The following is a 12,858-nucleotide window of genomic DNA, read 5'->3' on the forward strand; positions in this document are numbered from 1 at the left end:
GTTCAAACCAACTAGCTAGTGCTTTGCTGAAATAATTACCACAGAATTCATTTAAACAAATATCTATTAAAAGAATGAATTTCCTGTGCACCAAACGAACATCAGTTATGTAACAAAGCTCTTTAAAAGATAAAGTCTTGGCTCCAGTGCACTAAAGCGTAAGGTCCTGTAAAACTGTATCCGTAGTTAGAAGAAAAGTCTTGTTTTACCCATTTAAACCTATTTCAGCGAAACGGAAACATTTTGCAGCTCAACGGCAAGATCTAGCACTGATAGAAATAAGGTCCTGTTACCACCCTCTGGTCGTGTTGCTAGAAAGAGTCTTCCCTAAAGAGAGGGAAGTGTTACAGTTTGCATACAAAGCCATTTGCCTGAATTTGAAAACTCCCAGGGCACTATGTGCTTTGGCTTTGGGACAGCCCTGAAAGCGCGTGCATGTTGTTCGACAGAATTCTGTGAGCTTTAATATTACTAATTTTGCTGTCACTTGAGTTATACTCTTAGCACCTGAACATTGTCTCCTTCCTCTGCCACCCTCCTCACCATATAAACTTGGAACAGCTTAGAGTCTCTTTTAAAGGGGTTTTAGTTTACATTTCATTATAATATACTTACCTTAGCAAAACCACAAAATTTATTTTAAAAATACATTGACCTCATCAGCTGGTATCACCATGTGATCTGTGTGTAGACTCTTAGAGTGCATGCATGCGACTGGTAGAAAGTCAGTTACTGTAGGACTTGAAAATGTAGAGAAACTCTATGCTTTTAGCATTTGTTTAGGCCTTTAACAAATGCTGAATGCTTAACTTGGTGGATTTTGCAACCTTAATCAAGAAAGTGTTAATTTCCCCACATGGATACCTATGTAATCTCAATCGGATCAAATCAGATTCAGTATATAAGCACATGCTTAAATGATTTCCTGTGTAATTGCTAACATAGAAGAAATCTTTAAATAATAAAGGTATAGGGTGTTGGGACAACGTAACTTACATAATGTGCAAGGTGGTTTTGAAAAGAGCGCCGTGCAATGACATCAGAGCAAAGGATTGTCAGCACTGAAGCGGACTCCAGAATTTATCCTAATGGTAACGAAACAAGGTACACATTTAAATATGAAGGTATTTTATATTTTGCATTATGAAATAATCCACGTACATTTAAGTGAATAAAAATAATTGGAACACTACACTTGGACACATCTTTGCCAGCTACAGCTCCTCCGGGGTCCTTTGATCTCTAGTATACATCATTCTTTGGTTTCTAATTCTGTTTTAAAATACTCTAAGTTACAAAGCATCTTAGGTCTTATATTTCATTTATTTACAAAAGAAACCATTTATTTTGGTAGGGGGTGTGTTCAGTAATAACGCTTCTATTCTTCGTAGTAAACAACATATTTACAAACCACAAATAACAAAGTAGAAGCTGCAGAAGGGTTATGGTGTGATAATTAAGTACAATGGCGACCCATATGAACAGAAAATGCCAAGGAGCTAAAACAAAGCAACAACAGCTTTGTTTGTTGACAGATGTAGGAGCCATATTGTTAGTTAATTGGGTAATGGTGTAAACATTTGCAAACTCTGCCGTCCCTCAGTGAATTAAGCGGCACACTGAAATTACAGTGAAAAGCTGCACAGTCCTTTTGCTGCAGGTACTCCACAACGCTTTTAGCTAACCTTCTAAGTACAAAGACATTGAGGAAGGGACATCATGCATTGTTACTATTTAACGTACTTGAAGTTTGAAAATCCTAGACGAGGATGTGTATCTTGACTTACACTCAAGTGAATAATAGGTTTCTGTATGGTTACAGTCCGGAAGGTTGTGTTATTGCCCAGGCTTGCTTTTCAGATTATTTTTTTTTCCAAATGTAGAAGAGACTTATCCTGTCCTCCCTAGCTTTTCTTGCAGCAAAGGGTTGCAGGATTTGAAAACAGAGAGGTCTAATTAGATACTGGCTTGAACTGAAAAGAAGGAAAATTGCTTCTCTCAGGTGCTCATATGCTGTGAATTGCAGGGACCCCCATTTACCTCACTTTCTGTGCCTGTGTGCAATAATGGACTGTAGCAGAATACCAAAACATTAAAAAATGCAACAAGATACTTAATTACCATACTTCTGTAATCACAAACTTAAATGCACTACTTTGGTTGTTTTTTACATAACAGGTTTGCTTTCTAAGATAATAACCTTTCAATAATTTAAGCAGCATCTGTGCAGGACTGCATAATTGGACTGTAGATAATAGGAATCTAAAATTGAGTCTGGCTTTTATAAATTATTTTTCTCTTCAGACATTTAGCAATAGCTCACCATGGTACATGAAATTTAAGAAAATACGGTCCTGCTTTGGGAATCAAAATAAAGCCTCTGTTTGTTGGTTTGGGTTTTTTTTAATTCTGGGTTTTTTTTTAATTCTGTTGCAGTCAGAGAGGTGAAATTACATTGATTTCAATGAACTTAGGAAGGGATAAGCTTTTAATATTTGTTTAAATGATGAATGTTCTGTAATCATCCAATAAAACAATAGAAATACAAATATATTTTAAGTTTGCCTGACTTGGTTGGGGGGGAGAGAAAGAGGAGCAATACTGGTTTTGTTAATTGGTAACCGGATTAGTAAATTATGCTTTTAAGAAAAAATACATTAGGGTTTCTTATTAATTCATAGTTATTTGGTGTGCTTGACAATGTTTTCAAAAAATAATTTTAGAAAGCAGTGGCATGGCAGGATCATAGATAAAAGATATCTAATTTTATGTATGCATTTGCATTTATACCTCTAGGGTAACTAGTGTGCTCACACAGCAAAATAAACTAAAACAGAATTACCAGGGAAAATAAGTTTTAAAATGGAAGTGAAATATTTCAGAAAATATTAAAAGAAATAATGTTCATCTTTCTATATGAAGCTTTGCAATAGTCTTCTAAAGGATATCACAGCATTGGCGTGTAAACCTGAATGTCTGAAGGACACTAGGACCCTTGTCGTCATTATTTTCTCTATATAAATAATTATATTGTGCAATATTTACAATTAAGTTTTATTTTCATAGAAGAGATTTACCCTATAGGCAGCAGTCTAGCATCTAAATAGAATCCTCAACACAAAAGTTTCTTGCTGACTATAAACTGAGAATTGCTTATGTGCCTGAAGTGAAAGTCGGTCATGGGACAGTCAGGATGTTGAGCAGCTTGCAGGGTTTGGTGCTAAGATCCAAATGCTGAAGAATTTCAGCAATAATGGTGCAGATAGTGCCTGTATCATTATTTTCCAAATTGCATGGCATTCAGCTCTCACTGGAATTCTCCTGTATGCCTACCTGCACAAGTGATTGCTTAAATACCTTTACCGTTACAAATCTAATGTCAGGGCCAGGATTCCAGAGAACAATCCTGTAATACAAATGTACAAACATAAGCATCTATGTAAATGATATATAGACATATAGTACTTATAATGCGTATATATTTATATACACACAAATGCATAATAAATATACACTTCAATAGATGGGTTGAGATGCAGTTTCATAGAATCGGTATGGTTGGAAGAGACCTGAAAGATCATCAAGTCCAACCCTGTCCCCATTGCCACCATGCCCACTAAACCATGTCTTGAAGCGCCACATCTAAACGTTTCTTGAACACCTCCAGGGATGGTGACTCCACCACCTCCCTGGGGAGCCCATTCCAATGCTTAACGACTCTTACAGTGAGGAAGTTCTTCCTAATATCCAACCTGAACCTCCCCTGGTGCAACCTGAGACCGTTTCCTCTTGGCCTATGTGTTTCACCATATGGTGAGCTGATTTAGCATCTCATTCCCAGTGAAAGGAGGAGGGCCCTGTTCCTCCCTTCTGCTTAACTGCTTCATGTTTTTGCTACTTACCTTGCACTGGATTTGGTGTTGACTGGACTTGTGCGTTAACCACTTAAACTCACTAGCATGACAGAAAAATAACTAAACAAATAAAAGTGGACAGTTTTCTCCCAGCCTAGGTTCATTGAGGTGGCTGATAAGCATCAAAGTGAGTGAAAGTTAGGTCCTTCACCATGTCACTTGGAGCAAGAAAGGGAGTAGGAAAATAAAGGCAGAATAAGTTTCCCCCTTCAATGGAGAGATCGTGTTGGATTGACTATGTTGCTTGCACCATCAGTTTGATTGAAATTTTAGGAGACTTATCTGGGACGACAGTTTTATTTTTCATCTTAACTCATGTGTTCTGGTAACCCTTCCGAAAGGTCTTAACTTTGACAAAAACACATATATTCACGCATTGGTTTATGGTAGAAAACCAGACCTTCTTGGAATTAATGTAATGGATTCTGTTTATTGTTATTACAAAATAATAATAACAACACACGAAGTACAATATATATTTCTGAATTTACATCCTGGGAATTCATACTCACAACTTCAGTTGTCACTGATGGAGGGATTCAAAAATCTCCCCAGTGAAAATCGGTCCTGTGAAGGTAATTCAAAAAAGTCTACTTATACATACCTTCTTGTTCTTGTCTTTACAGGTGACCCAGCTGGATCCAAATAAATCATTACTGGAGGTAAAACTGTATCCTCAAGAAACCCTTTTCCTAGAGGCAAAAGAATAGATCAAACAAGATTGTAGGACTAATCATCCTTTGACAAGCCAGAGGCACAGCATCGAAAGGAAGACTTCTATCAACGCCACCTTGTACTATCATCCAACTCAATTCAATGTCACAACTTTTGCCTCTTGCAAGAATCCTGAAAAATTGAAAACAACATAGCTACTTAAAGTTTCACATACATGAGTATATGTTTCCAACCTCATTTAAAAGAGCAGAGGATAAAATTCTGCTATGAACACTGAACATTATGACTCTGTTGCTCACTTATCATCCAGCTTTTGTTATAATTAATGCACTGTTAAAATGTGAGTGATTGTTAAGTAGAATTTTTACTCCTCAAATGCCCCTTTTTCACCAAGAAATCTTGGACGTTTCTGCCTGTACTTTTGACACTAGAATGCTGTATATTTGATATCTCACTGAGCCAGTGCTCTCATAGATATGCATTTTATTTCTGTGTTTGAATTTCTACCTTGTCAACTAATTTAAAAAGGCAGAAAAAATTAACGGGACATTCTCAGCCATGGAAATTTAACAGTATTATAGTAGAAAGCATATAATTTTTGTTAGTACTTTCTGACTTCTTTGATAAGATGTAAGGTTTTGTTTGAAGAATATAGTTTGACATATATGCAAGGTATTTATTTACTGGTTCTGCTTTGGGTCTCAGTTCTGATTCAGTTTAGGAAGTATTTTCCATTACATTGCAGTGTGTGAAACTGCGTATTGCATGATGTGAATATTTAAATGACATAAGAAATGGCCAGTGCCAGAAACCTGGTATCTTGCCAACACTTCAGGAATCAGCTGATATTGAATATCAGCTGTTAAAAACCTTTCAAATACCAGATACAAAAGTTCTTTATTTCTCATTGTGAGAGAAAGGGCGGTTCCCATTTTAGCAGTTTTCCTTCATTCTGCCACTTGTTTGTATCCTATTACTCTGCTGTTTTAAAGCACCTTGTTTGTTTCATCAAACAATGAGTATCTTAAGAGGTGGTGTAATAAGAAATCTGCCTTGTTATTGCACACTTTGGACGTTTTAACAATAGATTACTGATCCCGTCTCAAATTAAAGAAATCCTAGTTCTCTTGTCTGAAATGTATGCACCAGCTACCTGCTATCTGATGTGGAAAAATCTGGTACTTTAGATTTCTCAACCATAGAATGAGCATACTGAGTCTAAGACCATAATGTACATTTGATGCCAAACCTGCATCAAAACTGGTTTGGTTAATTTTTTTTGCCTTTTTTTTTTTTTTCTTTTTTTTTAATCTCTGGGCTCACAGGATAGTGCACAATAGCACTGCAGAATCATCATCGGCTAATCAAACTTTTTTTTTTTAAAGCCTGGTACATTGTTTTCCACATATGTTTATATGTAATTCATAGTGTTTATCGTAGCAAAATGAGATCTGATTTGAAAATTTTATACTAAGCAAAAACCAATTGCACACATCTTTTAGTCTTTCTTTTTTCTTTGGAAAGTGATATAAAATTAAATGTATGCCTATTATTAGGGTGTTAGTGAAGCTGATACATTGTTACCTTTACCAAAAATGCAAATTTCTGAGCGGGGAAAGCCTTATTCTACCTTTTGTAATTCTGTAATTAGCAAGTGCTACATCAGACACTTTTAGAAGTGAATTATCTATGACAAAAAAAAAAAGGTTTGGAAGTGTAAGCAAATTCCAATCATTTGCAGTTCACAAATAAAAGAATTCATAGCCAACAGAAAGATAAATGTATGTGTAATGGAAAGCTGAATGCTTCGTTCTGAACTTTTGTTTTCTTACAAAAAAATTCCACTATGTTTATTAAATAACAGATTAACATCGGTTGCAAATTGGGGTGATGCTGTTTCTACAAACAATCACAGTAACACATACAGCAGGATTTTAAAGTGATGCATATCTCTCTTTTTCAGATTAGTTCTTCCTTCTAGGCTGGCTATTGAGGAAAGGAATTGCTGAAATACTGCTACACAACGCAAAGCGACCTTTCAGCTAACTTGTTTATATTAATCTGTTCTGTTTAACTTTTGTTTGATCTCATCAGGCTGTTTTCTCTCATTCAACTTTATTTCTGTATTTTGACTATATGTTCTTTACTTTGATACTAGTTCCATAAAGTTATTAAATGTGGCTTGAATATTTGTTGAACTTGTTGAAGTCAGTGCTCCCAGGTTTGTCTGGCCATTTTTTTTCTAAACTCTCTTATTATTTTTTCCCTCATTTTGTTCATATTGCAAAATACACTGTCATTATCAAAATGTTCTAGTGATAATTACCTGCAAGTGTTCAAAGTGGTGGCATTGCTGCCCTCTGATATAAAGATATCAAGATCAGTATACAGGGATCATTCTGCCACAACGTAAAACAAGTGTATCACTCTTTAAATAAAACATTTATGATTTTGGTCCTTAAATACTTTGGGCCTGATTTCAAGAAGCAACCATCTAGAGTCACCTTTCCAACCTACACCTTCAATGCAAACCAGTCCCTGTGTAGAAACATTAATATTCTATGCCATCATTTTCTGCTCTCCTAAACCATAGTATTCACTTCGTATGCTCTGCTGGCATGGTTAATCCTCTAGTCAGTCTACAGACTGATTTTGTAATTCATTATTACCCTAAAACTGTAACGCTGTTGCTACAGAGCATATCCCTGATTCTACCTTTTTATCTTCAGGTTCTTCACATTAATGGATTATCATTAACGTGATTAATGCATTAGTTTTAAGTCTTAAGGAATTACTGTTAATGAATGGAATCCTGTACGATGTGGCGGCTTTCATTATTGGCCCTCAGAGCATTTCAGTGAAGGTGGGGTGCTCTCTGGCATTTGAAGAAACTTCCTGCCTATTGACATTGGTATTTGAAATTATTATTAGAGAATATGCAGAAATCATTATTAGATAATATGCGGAACACAAGTGTTTGCTCTATATTCTCTGCATATGCACTCTCAAATTCAGTGAGAGTGCTGAGGGTGTTTCTAATGGAGCTATGTTGGGGGTTTTGTTTATTCTTTTTAATCTAGCAGAAAAGGACTTTGGCTTTCGTAAACTGTAGCTACTTGGTGACATTAGAAACTTAAAATAAATTTTCAATTACAGTAATACTTCTACTAAAAAGTTATATGATTTCACTCTTCTGTATGTGGGGGAAAACAAAATTGCCATGACCCAGCTTCACAGGAGGACTGAAGCACTTCGTTATCCAAGCCTCATGTCCAGACTCCATGGACAATACACAGGAAGATTTTAAGTGCCTTAAAATGGGTTCCACAACAAGCACAAAAGACCTAACTAGGTCTCCAAACAAAGCAAAAAACCCACATCTGAAGAGTCACTACGAGGCAGAATCAGAAACCGCTGAGAGCGGTCAGTAGAAAGCGCTAGAGATGGAGATGCCTTGTGTATGCCATTCTGCACCGCAGCTAAGGCTTCCTCCTCCCTGCTGCCCACGGTGCTGCCTCCGCTGCGGGTTCACAGCACCCAGACCATACATCACGGTAAGCACCAAGTCCTTTCTTCCGACCTTTGACAAAGCACAGGAGACATTTTTATTTTGAAAGAGTGATGGTGGCCTTCTGAGTCTCCCCTGCCGTTTTCACTGCATTTTACTCTACACTGAAGTTTTCCCATATTGTGAGTCATATGGGCCCAAGGAGAAACAAGCCCCTATGTCAGACATTTCAGAAGACTACTTCACCACCACCATAGTACAGCCTACTTTTAACGTGTGTACTCTCTCTGCTGTCAAAGCTGTTTGACTGCCAGAATACAGAATTCTTCAAGCTCGTGGAGAGGGAAGGTGCAAGCAGGAGCATCAGTGTTCGGGCTAGCAGATGGGCTGCTTGCCTGGGATGCGCTGTCCAGCCCTTTCCCATGACTGTGCCTTGCAGTCATTGGTCTTGTCAGACAAATGACCTAGGAGAGACTTAACGTTGATTCTGCACCCTAGTTAAATTTTCTTATTCTACTCGTACAAAAGAGACAGCAACAGCAGTAGCCTTAACCATATTTTTTTTCTGGACAGGTCATGAAAGAAGCAGAAATTACTATGTATGACCCATTGTTCACTACCTGAAACCATTCCCTCACAGATGACAGAGATGAAGGAATACCAAATGTAGCACTAAATGTGTCAGGATCCAGACAGTTTTAACTCGATTTAATCTGGTATAGATCTGCACTGCTGCCAGAAGAGCCACCTCTGCCCCCATCTTGCACTGGGACCAGGCAAACTAACCTAGTTAAAAACTAACCATTTTTTTCCTCCAGTAGTTTTCAGACTGACCCAGCTCACCGAGCGGCTGTATGTACACCAACACCGACAAAAAGCAGAAGGTGGAGCATGCAAGGGGTGAGTAGCTGAAGATGAGGGAGAGGAAGGCAGGGCTGCTCCCTCTGACACCAGGGCTGATTCCTGTGGGATTATATTGATCATGGTCCTCGAAATATTTTTTGAATGCCTTGTTATTATCTTTACATTTTACATTCTTTTTTTTTTTATTTCAAGCGAATTAAACAAACAGTATAAAGGTTTTGCTGTCTGAAGTTTCAGTAAGTTTTGTGAAAGTCAGTAGCCCAGAATTCAAGAAATAGGAAGCCAGACTGGAGGTACCTTGAGTGTGTGCTGTGAGGGCAAGGTCACTCTAGATCTAACTCCTACTAGTCACTACAGACCTGAGCGAGCAGCCCGAGTACTCTACCTGCAGGAAAAAAGTTTCAACCTGATTTAATGTCTCATTAGATAGCAGAGAATTTGCTCCTTTGGGCTTTGCTCTGTGGATTCTTTGATGTGTAATAAAGACTGAAGTCACACTGCAGCCCTAATATAATTCAATTAAAATGTCACTCAATTGCCGGTTATTGAAGTAGGCTTCGTTAGTTCCTGTGCTCACAAAACTACTGGTTAACACGATCATTATTTTGTACTTACTCCCAATGAGTTTCATTTACTATTTTTCCAACTCCATGTTGTGACAGTCTTCCACAGTTCATTGCTATTCACTTTTGATCCAGTCATCTTGAATGAGTTTGTATCATTCATTAATACCATCACCTCACTACTGATACCTTTTTCCAGATAACATATGAGTACCTTGAATAACACAGGTTCCCACATAGATCCTTGGGGACATCGCTGGTATCTTTTCTCACTGTGAAAACTGTTGCTTACTGCTTCCAGCTGTCAATCCCCGACTAATACTCCCTTTTTTTCCTCAAGAAAAGATGTTTCCACTGTAGTAAACATCACTGCAAATGACTTAGTTGAGTTTTCCTGCAATTGCCCTACTTTCACTAAGTACTCCTTTTACACCCTGAAAATATATGAGTCCAATTATCTTTCTGGCAGGCTTCCTGTTTCTGATATTTTTAATGATCTTTTACACCTTTGATAGTTGGTCCTCAAGGTCTGTCAGTTGTTTAGTTCTGGTTTTGTGTCTTCCAAAAGTTAACTTTCCACAGTCCTGTTCTTTCCTGTTCTCCTAAGTTGAGTCCATCTTTCAATTGCATCCTTTAACGTGCTGGCTTACGTGGCTCAGCTACTGCTGGTGGGCTTCTGGAGTCTTGTCAAGTAAGATATACGTGTACTCTGAGGATCTAAGACAGTGTCTTCAAACAGTTTTGATTACAATCTTAATCTTCTACCTGTGACTTAATTTCTCTTTATTATCTTCCTCTTTGTGCAGTTTTCTTCTTAAAGATAAATGCTACTCTGGTGATTTTTTTAAAGTAAAACAGTGAATACAAGTATGTTCCCATTTACCTCAAAATGTGTTTTCTATCATTTTATTCGCTTCTATGCTTTATTTAACCTATTGTCACAGTCCCCATTAGTTACTATCGTTCATAGGTATTTTATACCTTGTAACTGCAGCATCTTATTGATGATCCCTTTTCTAAATTTCCTGATATACCTAATTTGGTGTCATTTGAAATCTCCCATTCTGCTTCAGCCATTTTAGGAGTTTTAAAATTATTCCAATGCATACATAGAAACATTTTTCATTTTGTCAAGATCTATTTGCCTGTTTTATATGCCCTAATTAGGATTTCTGTTGCGTAAGGAAAAGCAAGCATTTCCAAAATGTGGTGGCAATTGAGAAGGGATTTTTTTTGAATGACAATTATGAACTCACATCTACAGAGGAACTTAACAAATTATTTTGTGGCTCTAATTAAAAAATCTAGGGCTTTTTTAGAACTTAAGTATACCCTGTGAATTGCAGAGAACACTCTGTTGCTGAAAAATAGTTCTACTTTTTCAAGGTTTAGAGAAAGGTAAATAAGATATTGTGTGACTGTTGCAGTATCCTCTAATGTAGGGGAAAAAAAAACACAACCAAAAAACCAACAAAACCAAACCACAAAACCCTGAAGCTTTTAAGATTACAATTCCTTGTAAAGTTTGTTCAATCCATTTTAACTTTTAGTTTACGAATCTTCCTTAGTTATATGAAAAGTGGTTTTATGCACATGTATTAAAAGCATTAAAATATTCTCAACTGGGAAGTCTTGATAGATACAAAACGTTCCTTTCATTTTATAAGCAATTTCAAAGCAAATGTGCAGTTTACTCCTTTGACAATTATATTTTGGCAGCTACAGCATTCTTTCATCATACCCTGTATTTTAGACATTTTCAAGTGTATTTTTTCCTTCAGATAATGCTTACTATCATACTTGCCTTCTCGTCATCATGAAATCACTATGCACGAGCAGTATTTCTTATCAAAAAAATGCCAGATTCAACAGAATACACATTCTAACCAGTTAACCCTTTGAGAATTCTTTATTTTTCTTTACAAACACCTCCAAGTTTCATTAGCATTTATCCAGCTGCTGTCATAGCCTACTTCTGGAATCAAACCAATTCCTTGTGAAATTATCATACTTTTCCAAAACGTATCAAAGTGGTGATCTGATAACTCGGCTTTTTATTGAAACAAAAATGCTCTAATAATAGCAGAAATAATCAAGCAAAGAAAAGTTAGATTAACACCACTGGATTCCATAATCTAGTGGCAGCTCAATGCCTGCTTTAAGACTCACTGAGGTCAAATAAGAAAATACTGTAAGGTGTACTCAGCTACTACACTTCGTAAGAAATGGCACAGCACAACCGATGGCATTACACGTAAGTCATGCTCTCTGTGCTGAAAGAGACACTAGTATTAAGAGCCACCATGTTGCGTTTATACCATCCTGCAGTAAAATAATTTCCCATAAGCAGACTGAATCCTTAGGAGACCAATTAAACTAACTTTATGGCAGTTATGCACTACTGGGTGGGTGAAAAGGGGCTGGGCACAGCAGGATAAGAATCAAGCTCATAAATTAAGAGCAGCCGAAGCAGAGTAGTATGAAAGAAGACCAACGGAAATTATACTGTCAAAAAAGCTGTTAAAGAATAAAGTGTTGTTACAGAAATATTAACTTAGGTTTGACCTTTGATTTAAAATTCCAGCTTCTAATTGATTCTTTCTTCCAAGAAACTGTTATTCCTATTAATTTAAAAACATTACAAAAAATTAAGTTTGTTTTTTTTTTTTTTTAATAATTACTTGCTTCTGAGAATCACGTAGTGGAACAGTGGAATTGGTTGCCCTCAAAGTATAATGTAGATTCTCAAAAATTCTTTCAGTTACCATAATCACAGATATATTTAATTACTGCCAATCCACTTACCTTGAACAGAAAAATGGATTTTCAGATTATTTGTATGCCACCAGGAAAGACTAATAATTATTAACAAATTAGGTAAGATTCATATGATTTTAAAGCACAGAATAAGGCTGAAGACTTTATATACTCGTTACAACCTAATAGTACACATCTTTGCTTAAGCACTGCAGAAAAAATGTTGCCTCTCCCAACTAAAGAGGAACTAAATGATTTTACAGGCTAAAAATGTTATTAATAATGAAAAAAAGAGGCTCTGTTCTTAAAAGAAACTATTATGGAGACTTGGAATTACATGAGAAAAATATACTTAAACACAGACGCACTGTAATATTAGTCTCAAAATGAATTCTAATCATGGTATCTCAGGGGGAAAAAAAGTCTACTGCAGTACTAACTACCAAAAAACATGAGTCCTCCTCTTGATGGAGGATTTCTTGGCAACCAGTTTGTCCTGTTGGCAGTACTGAAAACCTTCAAAGTTGGAGGAAAAAGCAGCTCTTGACCCAAAAGAAAATAATGGGGGGAAAAAATT

At 36.6% G+C, this 12,858-nt stretch overlaps 1 protein-coding gene across 1 annotated transcript in view; it reads left to right on the plus strand.

The window, feature by feature from the left end:
* Nucleotides 1-4,920, plus strand: part of FAF1 (Fas (TNFRSF6) associated factor 1) — a gene marked incomplete at its 5' end in the record, with an annotated part of 59,308 nt that extends 54,388 nt beyond the window's left edge. The window contains one exon of the mRNA XM_009696917.1: nucleotides 4,541-4,920. Within this exon, the coding sequence (XP_009695219.1) occupies nucleotides 4,541-4,624 (84 nt within the window). The remainder of the gene's footprint in view (nucleotides 1-4,540) is intronic.
* Between the last annotated feature and the right edge of the window lie 7,938 nt (nucleotides 4,921-12,858).

The sequence above is a fragment of the Cariama cristata genome, unplaced genomic scaffold, assembly GCF_000690535.1.
Source record: "Cariama cristata isolate BGI_N322 unplaced genomic scaffold, ASM69053v1 scaffold13763, whole genome shotgun sequence".
NCBI lineage: Eukaryota > Metazoa > Chordata > Aves > Cariamiformes > Cariamidae > Cariama > Cariama cristata.